Source organism: Ylistrum balloti, unplaced genomic scaffold, assembly GCF_031769215.1.
Source record: "Ylistrum balloti isolate Yb309-2 unplaced genomic scaffold, AGI_CSIRO_Ybal_v1 Utg370840, whole genome shotgun sequence".
Taxonomy (NCBI): Eukaryota; Metazoa; Mollusca; class Bivalvia; order Pectinida; family Pectinidae; genus Ylistrum; species Ylistrum balloti.
This window is the reverse complement of record NW_026782484.1, coordinates 250,564-270,533: the sequence shown is the minus strand read 5'-3', so window position 1 is coordinate 270,533 and position 19,970 is coordinate 250,564. Positions and strand designations below refer to the sequence as shown.

Below are 19,970 nucleotides of genomic sequence, written 5' to 3'. Positions count from 1 at the left end.
TATCATATAATTTGATCATTGGATACAAACACATCTGGACAACATGTGCCTTCGTTTTACAGAAGTCTTAATCTTCTTTGGCCGAAAACGAATATAAGAATCTAAATAGAAAAAGTGTCGTATTCACAATAAAGTAAGATAAGGACTAGCTCACTTTGATTTGAGGACAACGCCTGTTTATCAACAGGAAGGGGAAAGGATAATATTGAGAGTACATCCGACTCTAGAAGCTGTATCATCTATTGTGTCATCCGACAGGACAGACAATATCTAATTTTGTGTCATTCGACAGGACAGACAGGATTATTCTTTATGTTACCTGACAGAACAGACATTTTATTTGTCTCCGACAAGACAGACGGGATTATCCTCTGTGTCACAGACAGGACAGATCTGATTATCCTCTGTGTTACCCGACAAGAAAGACAGTATTTTGTCTTTTATATTACCGAAAAGGCAGTCATGAATGATCTGCCCTGACCCCTTAGACCCTTTCTCTCTCAATCCTTACCTCTGTCTACCCCTTTCTAAATCGACCCTTTTGCCTGTCGACTCTTTTTTAGTTTATCCCTTTCCCTATTCAACTATCAACTATATATCTCGAACCCTTTCTCTATCGACCTTTATATTTCGATCTCTTTGTCTATCGTCTTTTATATCTCGAACCCTTTCTCTATCAACCTTTATATTTCGATCTCTTTATCTATCGTCCTTTATATCTCGATCCCTTTCTCTGTCGATCTTTATATCTCGATCCCTTTCTCTATCGACAATTATATCTCGATCCCTTTCTCTATCGATCTTTATATATGTCGATCCCTTACTCTTTCGTCCTTTATATATCGATCTCTTACTCTATCGTCCTTATATCTCGATCCCTTTCTATATTGACCTTTATATGTCGATCCCTTTGTCTATCGATCTTTATATCTCGATCCCTTTCTCTATCGACCTTTACATCTGTCGACCCCTTTCTAAACTGAAAGTGTTCCCAGCTGCCCTTTTTGCATATAATCTAATTGTGCTTAGAAGACTGTATGCTTGTGCTGCCATGCCGAAGGTCAAGGTAATCAATTTCCTTTTTTTTCTAATTTTCAGTCTGATATCAACTTTTCATAATTTTCCTTCCCCTAAGATATTTTTTCTGTATTTACTCTTCAGTTTTCTCTCTCACCATCTTTGTGATTTTACCCTGTCGCCTTTTTCGTTATTTTCATCCGTTGTCATTAGGGAATGTTGTCATGCGAAGTACCTTCAGCTGCATTTTCCATTACAACCTATCCTTGTTTCGTGGATCCGCGTAAACTCTTCATTTACTGCTTGACACCACGATAACTTTTCATCTGTTGCTGACTGACTCCACGGAACCTCTCCATCTATTGCTCATTGACTCCACGGAACCTCTCCATCTATCGCTGCTTGACTCCACGGAACCTCTCCATCTATCGCTACTTGACTCCGCGGAACCTCTCCATCTGTTGCTGCTTGACTCCACGGAACCTCTCCATCTATCGCTGCTTGACTCCACGGAACCTCTCCATCTATCGCTGCTTGACTCCACGGAACCTCTCCGTCTGTTGCTGCTTGACTCCACGGAACCTCTCCGTCTGTTGCTGCTTGACTCCACGGAACGTCTCCATCTGTTGCTGCTTGACTCCACGGAACCTCTCCATCTGTTACTGCTCGACTCTGCGGAATCTCTTCATCTGTTACTGCTCGACTCAACGGAATCTCTCAGTCTATTGCTGACTGAATCCACGGAACCTCTCCATCTATTGCTCATTGACTCCACGGAACCTCTCCATCTATCGCTGCTTGACTCCACGGAACCTCTCCATCTATTGCTCATTGACTCCACGGAACCTCTCCATCTATCGCTGCTTGACTCCACGGAACCTCTCCATCTATCGCTGCTTGACTCCACGGAACCTCTCCATCTGTTGCTGCTTGACTCCACGGGACCTCTCCATCTATCGCTGCTTGACTCTACGGAACCTCTCCGTCTGTTGCTGCTTGACTCCACGGAACCTCTCCATCTGTTGCTGCTTGACTCCACGGAACCTCTCCGTCTGTTGCTGCTTGACTCCACGGAACCTCTCCATCTGTTGCTGCTTGACTCCGCGGAACCTCTCCGTCTGTTGCTGCTTGACTCCACGGAACCTCTCCATCTGTTGCTGACTGACTCCACTGAAACGGTACTGCGGATGCTGAAACTATGTAAATTCTGATAAGTATCAGCCTGGATTTTTATCGAAGACGATGACGATTGATATGGACTTACGTGAACTGAGATATCGTTATATATATAGATAGATAGATATATCTTTAACCTAATATGATCTACTCAGCTCAGTTATAGGACGTATGGTTGTTTTGTATTTGACGTTTGACGTGTTATATACATATGTCTGAAGTTAGGTGTCTTAAATCAGAATTGCACTGTAGTTGAGAAGTTGATGTTGGTTTCGAAAAATAACCGTACACTCAGCGTAGTACTTCAGCAGGGTTGAATGTCCAGTGCAGTGGGACGGTAAAGCTAGCCTACCCCGATCTACGAGGTAAATTTATTGTAGGTTATTACATTCAGGTACTTCACGTCAAGTCTATATTTATTGTACAAACACGAAATGGACATTTCATATCCACTAGTTTATCGAGCAAACGGCAATTGACAAAAAAAACCTGAAGTATAGTTATAACATGGTCCTAGAAACAACAAATCCTCTTCGAGTTTATTTATTTATTGTGGACATAAAATGAAAACTGGGACGTTTGTATTATTACGTGTCCTACAGCCAGGTTAGTAATATTACCGTCCAGGTACGACCCCGCGAACGTGATCAAAATCCCCGTTACGTGTAATAAAATTTATTGCGTTATTAGCTTGTCAACTGCCTTCTTCACAGACTTAGTGTTTTGCATTCTCCCCATGAATCACTCTATATTTATTCATTTATTTTCAAAAAACAATTTCATAAAACAATTTTTATTTACAAAGATATAGTCGCGTTTTGAGTTTTAACAACGGGCTACAATATAGGAGTACAAACGGGAATCGAGGTGGATAAAGGGTCCAGAACCATATTTAATGGGGTAAGGGTATCCATGGGCACTTGCTGTGATAGGATATGGGTACCCTCGGAAGCTTTATTTAATGGAATATAGATACCCTAGGGAACCTGATTTGATGAGATATGGGTACCCTCGGGAACCAGATTTGATGAGATATGGGTACCCTCGGGAACCAGATTTGATGAGATATGGGTACCCTCGGGAACCAGATTTGATGAGATATGGGTACCCTCGGAAGCTTTATTTAATGGGATATGGGTACCTCGGGAAACTGATTTGATGGGATATGGGTACCCTCGGGAACCAGATTTGATGGGATATGGGTACCCTCGGGAACCAGATTTGATGAGATATGGGTACCCTCGGAAGCTTTATTTAATGGGATATGGGTACCTCGGGAAACTGATTTGATGGGATATAGGTACCTCGGGAACCAGATTTGATGAGATATGGGTATCTTCGGGAATCTGATTTGAGGGGATATGGGTACCCGTGGGTATCTGATTTGAGGGGATATGGGTACCTCGGAAATCTGATTTGATGGGATATGGGTTCCTCGGAAGTCTGATTTGATGGAATAGGGTACCTCGGAAATCTGATTTGATGGGATATGGGTACCCTCGGGAACCAGATTTGATGGGATATGGGTACCTCGGGAATTTTTTGGGTAGTGATCTATGCATTGTATTTCCGGTGAGATTTTTGACAGGAACATGTCACGTATTGATGAAACGTGATAGGGTACGGGACTGGACAGGATCTACGAGTGGTGATGTCACGTCGGCAAGACACGTAGATGTGTAATCGGCTCCACTCCTCTTCATTGTCCGTTAGGAGCATTCTCCGATTTGGGCAAGTCAGTTCCAGAATCGTACGAAATAGATTGAGAAAGGCAAATCCGCCTAAGATGTCCCGCTATATGTTTAATTTCACTTCAACGTCACATACTTGCGCACTTGGTACAGGAGACGTGTGTGATTCACCAACTGCGACTGTCATATTCAAATACACCGTATGTTGACATGAGTCATTATGAAGTGGGTTTTTTTACATTGTTAAGACAGATTTGGTACAAAATGTAACCAATTATTTTGTGTATGAATTTATGTATTGAACAGCCGAAATATATAACATATTTAAGATAATAGTTTAACTTAATTTGTGTTTTAAAACGCAGAGAGGGAGTAGGGGTGAAGGAGACATGCCCCTAGACGCTTTCTGTCGGAATAATAAGGATGAATGTTATATGTACATGTATCTACATTAGTAACAGTCCCTATTATGCCCCCAAATCAGTGTGTGTCGTATCATTTTTTTATACTTGTGCTGTTGAGATTTTGTACAGTTTTAATATGTGTATTGTTTCCAGTTAAGTTTATCAATTATCTTTTATATATAATTCCGTATATCTGTCCTTTAGTTTTGGTAGTACCGTTGGTAGGTGACGGGGCGGTTTGGAATGTGAACACTGTGGATTCACATGTAACATTTATCATTCCGTTCTGACCGGCAATCCCACGAGGACCGCATTGCAGATCTGCTTTCAGCGTGTAATATGTGTCAGGTTTTGCAGAAAAAGGTGTATTGAACATTACCTGAAATGTGTTTGAATCTAAAGTCACACATGTATGAACCACTTCACCACATTCCAGGATACCTGCGATAACGTTGTACGTGGAACCAGTATTTCCGAAAAGAACAACACCTGTGATGTATACAGCTTCAGAGACCTTGAACTGTAATGTATCAGGTGTTGTATACGACCATTCACCACATATATTGCTCTCGTTGAACCTATAACATACCCTTTGTGGGTACGTCCGCTTTTTAGATGAAAATCCTGTCTTTGAGAAATCGTTGGTTATGTGTCCTTTCAATAATTGATTTTGTTCTTCTGCTGTAAGAAGTTTAGCGTGATTCTCGACGATATTTACGAACATTTTAGGATTCATAAGTGGAAACCTTACCAAGTAGAGAAGATCTCCCATTGAAAGAGACCAGCATCTTTGTTATGTTGAAAGAGACCACGACCTTTGTTATATTGAAAGAGACCAGCATCTTTGTTATGCTGAAAGAGACCAGCATCTTTGTTATGTTGAAAGAGACCACGACCTTTGTTATATTGAAAGAGACCACGGACCAGCATGTTATGTTGAAAGAGACTTTGTTATGTTGAAAGAGACCATATTGAAAGAGACCTTATGTTGAAAGAGACCAGCATCTTTGTTATGTTGAAAGAGACCAACATCTTTGTTATGTTGAAAGAGACCAGCATCTTTGTTATGTTGAAAGAGACCAGGACCTTGGTTATATTGAAAGAGACCAGCATCTTTGTTATATTGAAAGAGACCAGCATCTTTGTTATGTTGAAAGAGACCACGACCTTTGTTATATTGAAAGAGACCAGCATCTTTGTTATATTGAAAGAGACCAGCATCTTTGTTATGTTGAAAGAGACCACGACCTTTGTTATGCTGACAGAGACCAGCATCTTTGTTATATTGAAAGAGACCAGCATCTTTGTTATGTTGAAAGAGACCACGACCTTTGTTATGCTGAAAGAGACCACGACCTTTGTTATGCTGAAAGAGACCACGACCTTTGTTATGTTGAAAGAGACCAGGACCTTTGTTATATTGAAAGAGACCAGCATCTTTGTTATATTGAAAGAGACCAGCATCTTTGTTATGTTGAAAGAGACCAGGACCTTGGTTATATTGAAAGAGACCAGCATCTTTGTTATGTTGAAAGAGACCACGACCTTTGTTATATTGAAAGAGACCAGCATCTTTGTTATGTTGAAAGAGACCACGACCTGAAAGAGACCAGCATCTTTGTTATGTTGAAAGAGACCAGCATCCAGCATCTTTGTTATGTTGAAAGAGACCACGACCTTTGTTATATTGAAAGAGACCAGCATCTTTGTTATGCTGAAAGAGACCAGCATCTTTGTTATGTTGAAAGAGACCAGCATCTTTGTTATGTTGAAAGAGACCACGACCTTTGTTATGCTGAAAGAGACCAGGACCTTTGTTATATTGAAAGAGACCAGCATCTTTGTTATATTGAAAGAGACCAGCATCTTTGTTATGTTGAAAGAGACCACGACCTTTGTTATATTGAAAGAGACCAGCATCTTTGTTATGTTGAAAGAGACCACACATCTTTGTAATGTTGAAAGAGACCAACATCTTTGTAATGTTGAAAGAGACCAGCATCTTTGTTATGTTGAAAGAGACCCAACACCTTTGTAATGTTGAAAGAGACCAGCACCTTTGTTATGTTGAAAGAGACCCAACACCTTTGTAATGTTGAAAGAGACCAGCACCTTTGTATGTTGAAAGAGACCACGACCTTTGTTATATTGAAAGAGACCAGCATCTTTGTTATGCTGAAAGAGACCAGCATCTTTGTTATGTTGAAAGAGACCACGACCTTTGTTATGTTGAAAGTTATATTGAAAGAGACCAGCATCTTTGTTATGTTGAAAGAGACCACGACCTTTGTTATATTGAAAGAGACCAGCATCTTTGTTATGTTGAAAGAGACCACGACCTTTGTTATGTTGAAAGAGACCACGACCTTTGTTATGTTGAAAGAGACCAGGACCTTTGTTATATTGAAAGAGACCAGCATCTTTGTTATGTTGAAAGAGACCAACATCTTTGTAATGTTGAAAGAGACCAGCATCTTTGTTATGTTGAAAGAGACCCAACACCTTTGTAATGTTGAAAGAGACCAGCACCTTTGTTATGTTGAAAGAGACCAGCATCTTTGTTATGTTGAAAGAGACCACGACCTTTGTTATATTGAAAGAGACCAGCATCTTTGTTATGTTGAAAGAGACCAACATCTTTGTTATGTTGAAAGAGACCAGCATCTTTGTTATATTGAAAGAGACCAGCATCTTTGTTATGTTGAAAGAGACCACGACCTTTGTTATGCTGAAAGAGACCAGCATCTTTGTTATGTTGAAAGAGACCAACATCTTTGTTATGTTGAAAGAGACCACGACCTTTGTTATGCTGAAAGAGACCACGACCTTTGTTATATTGAAAGAGACCAGCATCTTTGTTATGTTGAAAGAGACCAGCATCTTTGTTATGTTGAAAGAGACCAGGACCTTTGTTATGTTGAAAGAGACCAGCATCTTTGTTATGTTGAAAGAGACCAGGACCTTTGTTATATTGAAAGAGACCAGCATCTTTATTATGTTGAAAGAGACCAGCATCTTTGTTATGTTGAAAGAGACCAGCATCTTTGTTATGTTGAAAGAGACCATGTTGAAAGAGACCACCTTTGTTATATTGAAAGAGACCAGCATCTTTGTTATATTGAAAGAGACCAGCATCTTTGTTATGTTGAAAGAGACCAGTTATATTGAAAGAGACCTTTGTTATGTTGAAAGAGACCCAACACCTTTGTAATGTTGAAAGAGACCAGCACCTTTGTATGTTGAAAGAGACCAACATCTTTGTTATGTTGAAGGAGACCCAGCACCTTTGTAATGTTGAAAGAGATCAGCACTTCTGTTATGTTGAAAGAGACCAGCATCTTTGTTATGTTGAAAGAGACCAGCATCTTTGTTATGCTGAAAGAGACCAGCATCTTTGTTATGTTGAAAGAGACCACGACCTTTGTTATATTGAAAGAGACCAGCATCTTTGTTATGTTGAAAGAGACCACGACCTTTGTTATATTGAAAGAGACCAGCATCTTTGTTATGTTGAAAGAGACCACGACCTTTGTTATATTGAAAGAGACCAGGACCTTGGTTATATTGAAAGAGACCAGCATCTTTGTTATATTGAAAGAGACCAGCATCTTTTAACAGTACCTACAAGGTCCTCTACCACGGTTATAACAGTACCTACAAGCGCCTCTACCACGGCTATAATAGTACCTACAAGCGCCTCTACCACGGCTATTACAGTACCTACAAGCACCTCTACCACGGCTATAACAGTACCTACAAGCGCCTATACCACGGTTATAACAGTATCTACAAGGTCCTCTACCACGGTTATAACAGTACCTACAAGCGCCTCTACCACGGTTATAATAGTACCTACAAGCGCTATATAATAGTACCTACAAGCGCCTCTACCACGGCTATTACAGTACCTACAAGCACCTCTACCACGGCTATAACAGTACCTACAAGCGCCTATACCACGGTTATAACAGTATCTACAAGGTCCTCTACCACGGTTATAACAGTACCAACAATCGCCTCTACCACGGCTGTAATAGTACCTACAAGCGCCTCTACCAAGGCTATTACAGTACCTACAAGCACCTCTACCACGGTTATAACAGTGCCTCTCGGAATCTCGATTTTTGTATTGTAGAGGCATATCCGTCTCTATAAACTTTGCGTGAAATACCAAATATATAATATTATAAATGACTTACTTTGTTGTTGTTTTTACGTTAACAAATGGTGGCGTTTTCTCCAATGTTGACAGAGGAGCATGGATGCTATTTAACATTAAGTGACAGTCAGACTACAGTTGACCTTCGTGACGCCTACATGACACTGATTATAAACATCACGCTAGAAAATCTGGCGCACGAGGTCTTTCTGTGAAGAGGAGATGATTATTATTCTGAGAATTTCAACGAGGTTTCATTTTCACTTCTGAAATTAAGAATGGGGCCAACATTTGATAACAACAATAAATATATAAGTAATAAGTAACTTATTACACCTTAACTAACCACAACTGGACACTTTTGTGTGAAATCAATTACCCGTATACATTTCACCTCAGGTGATATTGTAGATTAAAAAGATTTATAAATAAACAACTTGAGAAGGAAATGACCTGTGTCTGTCTGTATCAGAGTCCGTTACACAACACTATAACTCCGTGCATCTCTCTATATAAGAACAATTAATTAAGAAATACTTACTTGATTTATTCTTACCTGATCTTTTGTCACCTGATGACGTGTACTTTCGTTTTGATACAGGTATTTCCAGGGACGTATAATACGTCCTTGGTATTTCCAAACTAAATGGATTGATAATGACACATGTTACTAATAATAGAAAAAAACTTATACACATTGATACGCATTAACCAGCGGTACTCTTTGTAGGAGCGTGCATTCTGTCCTCGTGTTACTATATATAGTAAATTTACAACCTATATAGGATAGTTGATATACAATGACAATGTTATAAGATATAATTACAACTGTATATTTATATACAGTCAAACTTCGATAATTCGATATTCAAGGGACCGTCATAAAAATATCGATACATCGGGACTTCGATACAAAAATAGTTCAGTCAAATAGCTGGTCCAAGTAATAGGGTTCCATATTTAAAATTTTTTTTCATTATGTTTTAGACAAAAGATAACAATTATGTGTGTATTAATGATTTAAATAAAGACTCAACAATCAAAAACAGTTAAATTGAATTTTATTACGACCAAACAACAATAAATAACATGAAACATTCGAAGTACATGGCAATGAAGTATCACACGTAAATGACGAAATGGGTAAATGTATTTTACGGAACAGAAAAATCACATGTCACGAAAAGCACGAAATTGGCACTGTCAGTTATTTAGTACTCTTAAACACTATCACCATTAGCACTAAAACACAAATAACACATTAATCAGTCACACTTAGAAACAGTTCCAAAGAACTCACTCAGGGTACACTGTTTTCTCTCGAGGAGGAAATACTGTTGGATGGAATAACTGACGTCGGCAATCTGTGAGGCGGCTGAGTCTGTATTATTCCCGATGCCCGTCTGCTGGAGAAAATCTCGGACTGTATCTAGGGCGTTCATGGCGTCATGGATGGTTTGCTTGGTCGTTGGCAAGGAATCGTCGTCATTGTCGTCATCGTCATCTTCAGCTTTCGGTTGGCGTTGGGACACGATGCTTTCTAAGATGTCGCTGTCGGTCATCTCGGCACAGGTAAGGGCTTGGTCATCAACACGTGCGTAGTCGGTAAAAGATACACCAGTGGACAGCTTTCTCAAGACAGCTAGTACTGTTCAAACTAATTATTGGTCATTGACTAATTGTATACAAGAGGTGGTAAAATGCCATTGTCCTGATCGACCGTAACGGTAAACAAAAGATTAACGCTGGAGGGTCTCGCTACAGGTGTGAATTTGTTTCGGTCGACTGACCATCGAGCACAGTGACCACAGGTAAATTTTGATCGATTTATTCATGGTGATTTTGAACCAATTTATATGACTTGTACAGTAGAAAATTATCGAAACACCGAGAATATCGAAACATAAATGATCGATTCATGAGTAGTGAGTTAAGTAGAAATATATAAGGAAAATAGTAGGGACCAAGTAAAAATATCGACACAGCGAGAATATCGAATCATCGAAGATCGATTCATCGAAGTTTGACTGTATGTATATATCAACAATTAATCGGGCTGTATTAGTTTGGCCACTTCCGCTTCCACACGTACAGATCCGTTAGTGCTCGTTTACATATCCTAAAAAGCGGTGGACTCATCTTGATTAAACATAGTATAAACGGTAATTATGGGCGCTGCGATGGAGGAGGGACTGTAAGGCCCTCGCACCCTCTAATGCATGCATTGTCGCTAAGTACGTTGAAACACACAACCGTATAAAAATGTTGAAAACGGAGACAATTGCGAAACAGGTCACGAAAATGTGTTCCACTTTAAGTAATGAAGGCTCCTTGTGGAGTATCTGCAGCCTCTCTGTATTACACACAAGGACAAATACATTCACGATATTTCTCATTGTATGATTTCAGATCATTCAAGTTACATGTCATTTTCTTATTCTCATGAAATTTGTCATATGTTTTTCGTGGCATGAAATTCCCAGTACATCGTAAAAATATCAGCATTACATGGCTTAAAATAATAGCCTTCATCAAAATATCATGATACTTCTAAGTGTTTCCGTGGTGTAAATTTAATAAAGCATATCTATCAATGACTTTAAATGGTTTCACTCACGTAGACCACTAATGTAAAGGTTTGTGGACGGGAAACGTCTGGTCCAACGACATCTGCAAAACCAACGCCTACTTGGCCGCGAAGGATCCCTTGAAATTTGCTGTACTACTACTGAAGAGAGACATATGAAACTTTTTGTGTATGAGCTTGTATTTTCACAAACAAAAATGTCAATGATTTTTAGTAGTTAGATCTCCGAGTCCTGTACTCAAGGTTTTGAGAACTCCATAACTGTTCTATATCTTAGTAACGTTAATGGGAGTCATCAAAATTTTGGAAATTAGATCAGTGAACCTGATTTGATGAAATATAGGTACACTCGGGAACCTGATGTGATGGGATATGGGTACCTCGGGAACCTGATGTGATGGGATATGGGTACCTTAAGGAACCTTATTTGATGGGTTATGGGTACCTAGGGAACCTGATTTAATGAGATATGCGAACCTCGGGAACCTGATTTGATGGGATATGGGTACCCGCGGGAATCTGATTTGAGGGGTTATGGGTACCCTCGGGAACCCGATTTGATAGGTTATGGGTACCCTCGGGAATCTGATTGGATGGAATATGGGTACCCTCGGAAACCTGATTTGAGGGAATATGGTTACCTCGGGGTCTGATTTGAGGAGATATTGGTACCTTCGGGAACCTGATGTGATGGGATATGGGTAAATCGGGAATCTGATTTGATGGGATATGGGTACCCGCGGGAATCTGATTGGATGGGATATGGGTACCTCGGGAAACTGATTTGATGGGCTATGGGTACCTCGGGAACCTGATTTGATGGGATATGGGTACGTCGTGAACCTGATTTGAGGGGTTATGGGTACCCTCGGGAACCCGATTTGATGGGTTATGGGTACCCTCGGGAATCTGATTGGATGGAAAATGGGTACCCTCGGAAACCTGATTTGAGGGAATATGGTTACCTCGTGGTCTGATTTAAGGAGATATTGGTACCTTCGGGAACCTGATGTGATGGGATATGGGTAAATCGGGAATCTGATTTGATGGGATATGGGTACCCGCGGGAATCTGATTGGATGGGATATGGGTACCTCGGGAACCTGATTTGATGGGATATGGGTACCTCGGGAACCTGATTTGATGGGATATGGGTACCCTCGGGAACCTGATTTGATGGGATATGGGTACCTCGGGAACCTGATTTGATGGGATATGAGTACCCTCGGGAACCTGATTTGATGGGATATGGGTACCTCGGGAACCTGATTTGATGGGCTATGGGCACCTCGGGAACCTGATTTGATGGGATATGGGTACGTCGGGAACCTGATTTGAGGGGTTATGGGTACCCTCGGGAACCCGATTTGATGGGTTATGGGTACCCTCGGGAATCTGATTGGATGGAATATGGGTACCCTCGGGAACCAGATTTGATGAGATATGGGTACCCTCGGAAGCTATATTTAATGGGATATGGGTACCTCGGGAACCTGATTTGATGGGATATGGGTACCTCGGGAACCTGATTTGATGGGATATGGAAAACTCTGCCTTCGTTACGCTTCAGTGGTCAGTGATTTATTTCTTTACTAGTTGAACCGTAACAGCGCATACTAAGAGACATTCAAAAGTTATAGCGTTTTTGGGTAGTGATCTATGCATTGTATTTCCGGTGAGGTTTTTGACAAGAACATGTCACGTATTGATGAAACGTGATAGGGTACGGGACTGGACAGGATCTACGAGTGGTGATGTCACGTCGGCAAGACACGTAGATGTGTAATCGGCTCCACTCCTCTTCATTGTCTGTTAGGAGCATTCTACGATTTGGGCAAGTCAGTTCCAGAATCGTACGGAACAGATTGAGAAAGGCAAATCCGCCTAAGATGTCCCGCTATATGTTTAATTTCACTTCAACGTCACATACTTGCGCACTTAGTACAGGAGACGTGTGTGATTCACCAACTGTGACTGTCGTTTTCAGATACACCGTATGTTGACATGAGTCATTATGAAGTGGGTTTTTTTTACATTGTTAAGACAGATTTGGTACAAAATGTAACAAATTATCTTGCGTATGAATTTATGTATTGAACAGCCGAAATATATAACATATTTAAGATAATAGTTTAACTTAATTTGTGTTTTAAAACGCAGAGAGGGAGTAGGGGTGAAGGAGACATGCCCCTAGACGCTTTCTGTCGGAATAATAAGGATTAATGTTACATGTACATGTATCTACATTAGTAACAGTCCCTACTATGCCCCCAAATCAGTGTGTGTCGTATCATTTTTTTTATACTTGTGCTGTTGAGATTTTGTACAGTTTTAATATGTGTATTGTTTCCAGTTAAGTGTATCAATTATCTTTTCTCGAATATAATACCGTATATCTGTCCTTTAGTGTTGTCAGTACCGTTGGTAGGTGTCGGGGCGGTTTGGAATGTGAACACTGTGGATTTACATGTAACATTTATCATTCCGTTCCGACCGGCAATCCCACGAGGACCGCATTGCAGATCTGCTTTCAGCGTGTAATATGTGTCAGGTTTTGCAGAAAAAGGTGTATTGAACATTACCTGAAATGTGTTTGAATCTAAAGTCACACGTGTATGAACCACTTCACCACATTCCAGGATACCTGCGATAACGTTGTACGTGGAACCAGTATTTCCGAAAAGAACAACACCTGTGATGTATACAGCTTCAGAAACCTTGAACTGTAATGTATCAGGTGCGTTATACGACCATCTACCACACATATTGCTCTCCCTGAACCTATAACATACCCTTTGTGGGTACTTCCGCTTTTTAGATGAAAATCCTGTCTTTGAGAAATCGTTGGTTATGTGTCCTTTCAATAATTGATTTTGTTCTTCTGCTGTAAGAAGTTTAGCGTGATTCTCAACGATATTTACGCACATTTTAGGATTCATAAGTGGAAACCTTACTAAGTAGAGAAGATCTCCCAGGACCTGTCGTCTATTGGAGTCGTTCACTTCTAGACCCTTCTCTGTACATCGATAGTCTGACCAAGAGAGAACAGCAGCGAAGATGTCCTCTTCATTGGCCCCGAGTTTGTCAGATCGGAGAACATCACCCAGACATTCTCGCCCTAGGTCTGTGAGAAGCTTATCTTTTATGACGTCTATACTGTGGTTTTCTATAAAGTCTAGACTGTTCTGACGTAATTTGCTGTCGTCAAACAAATAAGCGTGCTCCATTACAGTACACACGTTGGATGTTGACATGTTCTTCATCAGGAACTGACCACATTCATTGACCAGACGTCTAACGTTGTATTTATGGGCTGTATACATCAGGGCGGCCACGCTATCTGGCGTCATCACACATTTGTCTGTGTATAAATACCTACAATGAAAGTTTGAAAAAAAAATGTACGTAAATAATTCATAAACGTTGATGACGTCATCAAAATACGAAAGACTTGAGAAGCGGCTGATACAACTGTACAATCAAGTAAACAGTGACTGTACTACAGTAATAAAAAGTGACTCCTGTATGAATCGTTATTGACTCTGGACATTGATATGCCTGGAATATGGTTACCAACATGGATCACTGTCATTTAGTACCAATTTGTGTGATATATATTAAGTCCATGTTTCCGATACTGTTTGTCACAGAGTAGGTATTTCTTATTGTTTGTTCAAGTGTTCTGCTTTTTGGCGTTTGATGTATAACTTCTGAACTTCTGAACGGACAGAAAATACCGCCGGATAACTATATAAAATGTCCTATGTTCGCCATGCATGCATCTGTTTGGTGACATCAATTTGAAACATTGCATTTGACGTCATAATGGCTATGATAAATTCACGTCATTGTCGATACTGTGAAATTATGATAGTTTCTTAACTGTATTTCTTGATTAATATCCTTTTATATCATTCTCCCTCTGGGAATATTTACAAATATATATATATATGGGGGGGGTTGGTTGGCGGGTGTGTGTGTGTGTGTGAGAGAGAGAGAGAGAGAGAGAGAGAGAGAGAGAGAGAGAGAGAGAGACTGACTTACCTAAGGAAACATCTGAAAATGTCACTTTCTACGTCTGGAATTTCAACTGAACAGCCTTTTTCCGCCAGGGGACCGTACAACATTGCCCGAAATACTGAACTCCTACTGGCCAGGACAAACCTGTGTGCGGAAACGATATCAGATCCCGTCTTCCCCAGCTTAAAAGAGATGTCACAGTCAACCTCATTGGTCAACATGTAGTCCATACTTTCCAGTAAAGTCAGACTGTCCTGCCAGTCAGACGCCATAGTGTTACTGTTCCTGTAATAAAAATAATAATCGTCTTTGTTATGTTGAAAGATCCGGACCTTTCTTATGTTGAAAGGAATCAGGACATTTGATTTGTTGAATGAGAGCAGGGTCTTTGATATGTTGAAAGGAATCGGGACATTTAATATGTTGAATGAGATCAGGCCTTCGTTATGTTAAAAGAGACCAGGACCTTTGTTATGCTGAAAGAGACCACGACCTTTGTTATGTTGAAAGAGACCAACATCTTTGTTATGTTGAATGAGACCACGACATTTGCTATGTTGAAAGAGACCAACATCTTTGTTATGTTGAAAGAGACCAGCATCTTTATTATGTTGAAAGAGACCAACATCTTTGTAATGTTGAAAGAGACCAGCATCTTTGTTATGTTGAAAGAGACCACGACCTTTGTTATGCTGAAAGAGACCAGGACTTTTGTCATGTTGAAAGAGACCAGGACCTTTGTTATGTTGAAAGAGACCACGACCTTTGTTATGTTGAAAGAGACCAGGACCTTGGTTATATTGAAAGAGACCAGCATCTTTGTTATATTGAAAGAGACCAGCATCTTTGTTATGTTGAAAGAGACCAGCATCTTTATTATGTTGAAAGAGACCAACATCTTTGTAATGTTGAAAGAGACCAGCATCTTTGTAATGTTGAAAGAGACCGGCATCTTTGTTATGTTGAAAGAGACTCAACACCTTTGTAATGTTGAAAGAGACCAGCATCTTTGTTATGTTGAAAGAGACCAACATCTTTGTATGTTGAAAGAGACCAGCATCTTTGTTATGTTGAAAGAGACCAGCATCTTCATTATGTTGAAAGAGACCAACATATTTGTTATGTTGAAAGAGACCAGCACCTTTGTTATGTTGAAAGAAACAAGCATCTTTGTTATGCTGAAAGAGACCAACATCTTTGTTATGTTGAAAGAGACCAGCATCTTCATTATGTTGAAAGAGACCAACATATTTGTTATGTTGAAAGAGACCAGCACCTTGGTTATGTTGAAAGAAACAAGCATCTTTGTTATGCTGAAAGAGACCAACATCTTTGTTATGTTGAAAGAAACAAGCATCTTTGTTATGCTGAAAGAGACCAACATCTTTGTTATGTTGAAAGAGACCAACACCTTTATTATGTTAAAAGAGACCAACATCTTTGTTATGTTGAAAGAGACCAACACCTTTGTTATGTTGAAAGAGACCAGCATCTTCATTATGTTGAAAGAGACCAACATATTTGTTATGTTGAAAGAGACCAGCACCTTGGTTATGTTGAAAGAAACAAGCATCTTTGTTATGCTGAAAGAGACCAACATCTTTGTTATGTTGAAAGAAACAAGCATCTTTGTTATGCTGAAAGAGACCAACATCTTTGTTATGTTGAAAGAGACCAACACCTTTATTATGTTAAAAGAGACCAACATCTTTGTTATGTTGAAAGAGACCAACACCTTTGTTATGTTGAGAGAGACCAGGTTTGCCGTAACCTGCAGGTCACATTTAAAATCATTCGACTAGTGAAATGGTACAGACTAAACTCATACACTTGACTTTCTTATCGAAGCTTTGAATTATGAAGTTTGAGTACCTCCTTTCACTAGAAATTTACATTTCTATCGATCAATTTCGACTTTCCTCGGTCGCCCCATGTCACGGTCGAGTCCTAGAAGGACGAAACAATTATATGATACAGATTGATTCAATGTTAAGCTCTACTGTACCTTATTCTAAATTTGTATTGAAAGGTACTGTTCACTTGTGTGTCTTCTGTAACGTGTTCATCTAAGTCACAATTGATTACGCCCTGAATGAGTTTATAATAGTTATTGGTCTATATTACTGGTCTCGTTATCACTTTGCTTTTTATTAAAACTTTTCTCAAATTGGCCAGTTCAGGAAATATCAAATTACATGTAACTTATATAAGAAAATTATCATCCCAAGTGTTCTTATCAAGGAATATACAGCATATTGAAGTCCTACAACATACAATGCCGAAAAGAACTAAAAGTTTCCGGAAATTAACACGATCCGATATGTATCAATCCACGTTATATCTTCCTAGATTACTGCCGAAAAAATCGACCTTAGTAAAGCACTATTTCATTCACACTCTAATACATTTAGAGTCCCATGTCAAATCAAAATATTTCTACCAAAGTTATACCAGTACCTACAGGGTCCTCTACCACGGTTATAACAGTACCTACAGGATCCTCTACCACGGCTATTACAGTACCTACAGGCGCCTCTACCACGGCTATAACAGTACTTACAGGCGCCTCTACCACGGCTATAACAGTACCTACAGGCGCCTCTACCACGGCTATAACAGTACTTACAAGCGCCTCTACCACAGTTATAACAGTACCTATAGGGTCCTCTACCATGGTTATAACAGTACCTACAGGGTCCTCTACCATGGTTATACCAGTACCTACAAGCGCCTCTACCACGGCTATTACAGTACCTACAAGGTCCTCTACCACAGTTATAACAGTACCTACAAGAGCCTCTACCACGGCTATAACAGTAACTACAAGCGCCTCTACCACAGCTATTACAGTACCTACATGCTCCTCTACCACAGTTATAACAGTACCTACGAGCGCCGCTACCACGGCTATAATAGTACCTACAAGGTCCCCTACCACGGTTATATCAGTACCTACAAGCACCTCTACCACAGTAATAACAGTACCTACAGGGTCATCTACCACGGCTATTACAGTACCTTCAAGCGCCTCTACCACGGTTATAACAGTAATACAAGCGCCTCTATCACGGCTATCACAGTACCTACAGGGTCATCTACCACGGCTATTACAGTACCTACAAGCGCCTCTACCACGGCTATAACAGTATCTGCAAGGTCCTCTACCACGGCTATAATAGTACCTACAAGCGCCTCTACCACGGCTATTACAGTACCTACAAGGTCCTCTACCACAGTTATATCAGTACCTACAAGCGCCTCTACCACGGTTATAACAGTACCTACAAGGTCCTCTACCACGGTTATAACAGAAATTACAAGGTCCTCTACCGAAGTTATACCAGTACCTACAAGCGCCTCTACAACGGCTATAACAGTACCTACATGGTCCTCTACCACGGTTACAACAGTACCTACGGGGTCCTCTACCACGGTTATAACAGTACGTATAAGCGCCTCTATCACGGCTTTAACAGTACCTACAAGCGCCTCTACCACGGCTATAACAGTACCTACAAGCGCCTCTACCACGGTTATAACAGTACCTACAGGGTCCTCTACCGCGGCTATAACAGTAACTACAACGTCCTCTACCACGGTTATAACAGTACCTACAAGCGCCTCTACCACGGCTATAACAGTACCTACAAGCGCCTCTACTACGGCTATAACAGTACCTACAAGCGCCTCTACCACGGCTATAACAGTACCTACAAGCGCCTCTGCCACAGCGATTACAGTACCTACAAGCGCCTCTACCACAGTTATAACAGTACCTACAAGCGCCTCTACCACGGCTATAATAGTACCTACAAGCGCCTCTACCACGGCTATTACAGTACGTACCAGGTCCTCTACCACAGTTATATCAGTACCTACATGCGCCTCTACCACAGTTATAACAGTACCTACAGGGTCATCTACCACGGCTATTACAGTACCTTCAAGCGCCTCTACCACGGTTATAACAGTACCTACAAGCGCCTCTACCACGGTTATAACAGTACCTACAAGCGCCTCTATCACGGCTATCACAGTACCTACAAGGTACTCTACCACGGTTATAACAGTACCTACAAGCGCCTCTACCACGGCTATAACAGTACCTACAAGCGCCTCTACCACGGTTATATCAGTACCTACAAGCACCTCTACCACAGTTAAAACAGTACCTACAGGGTCATCTACCACGGCTATTACAGTACCTACAAGCGCCTCTACCACGGTTATAACAGTACCTACAAGCGCCTCTACCACGGTTATAACAGTAGCTACATGCGCCTCTACCACGGCTATAATAGTACCTACAAGCGCCTCTACCACGGCTATTACAGTACCTACAAGGTCCTCTACCACAGTTATATCAGTACCTACAAGCGCCTCTACCACAGTTATAACAGTACCTACAAGCGCCTCTACCACGGCTATTACAGTACCTACAAGGTCCTTTACCACGGTTATAACAGTACCTACAAGCGCCTCTACCACAGCTATTACAGTACCTACAAGCACCTCTACCACAGTAATAACAGTACCTACAGGGTAATCTACCACGGCTATAACAGTACCTTCAAGCGCCTCTACCACGGTTATAACAGTAATACAAGTGCCTCTACCACGGCTATTACAGTACCTACAAGGTCCTCTACCACGGTTATATCAGTACCTACAAGCACCTCTACCACAGTTATAACAGTACCTACAGGGTCATCTACCACAGCTATTACAGTACCTACAAGCGCCTCTACCACGGCTATAACAATATCTGCAAGGTCCTCTACCACGGTTATAACAGTAGCTACATGCGCCTCTACCACGGCTATAACAGTACCTACAAGCGCCTCTACCACGGCTATAACAGTACCTACAAGCGCCTCTACCACAGCGATTACAGTACCTACAAGCGCCTCTACCAC

At 40.7% G+C, this 19,970-nt stretch overlaps 2 protein-coding genes across 2 annotated transcripts; one reads left to right on the top strand and one right to left on the bottom strand.

Moving 5' to 3' along the window:
- Nucleotides 1-4,104: 4,104 nt before the first annotated feature.
- LOC132558896 (uncharacterized) lies at nucleotides 4,105-19,218 on the top strand. Its single transcript, XM_060223512.1, has 4 exons — nucleotides 4,105-4,109; nucleotides 5,608-5,675; nucleotides 15,729-15,867; nucleotides 18,135-19,218. Exons 1-4 carry the CDS (start codon nucleotides 4,105-4,107, stop codon nucleotides 19,216-19,218), a joined length of 1,296 nt encoding a protein of 431 aa, XP_060079495.1.
- Nucleotides 13,356-15,326, bottom strand: LOC132558970 (BTB/POZ domain-containing protein 6-like). The gene is made up of 2 exons (XM_060223597.1): nucleotides 15,079-15,326; nucleotides 13,356-14,409 (listed from the first exon to the last, which is right to left on the bottom strand). Exons 1-2 carry the CDS (start codon nucleotides 15,324-15,326, stop codon nucleotides 13,401-13,403), a joined length of 1,257 nt encoding a protein of 418 aa, XP_060079580.1. The 3' UTR covers nucleotides 13,356-13,400.
- Nucleotides 19,219-19,970: the final 752 nt, after the last annotated feature.

Bases quoted from the DNA above. Each gene is read 5' to 3' on its own strand.
- LOC132558896 (XM_060223512.1), top strand. The intron at 5,676-15,728 runs GTTATGTTGAAA...ATGTTGAAAGAG, and splicing joins TGAAAGAGACCACGACCTTT to ACCACGACCTTTGTTATGCT. The intron at 15,868-18,134 runs GCATCTTTGTTA...CGGCTATCACAG, and splicing joins GGTTATATTGAAAGAGACCA to TACCTACAGGGTCATCTACC.
- LOC132558970 (XM_060223597.1), bottom strand. From the start codon at position 15,326: ATGGCGTCTGACTGGCAGGACAGTCTGACTTTACTGGAAAGTATGGAC. The intron at 14,410-15,078 runs GTAAGTCAGTCT...CTTTCATTGTAG, and splicing joins ATTTTCAGATGTTTCCTTAG to GTATTTATACACAGACAAAT.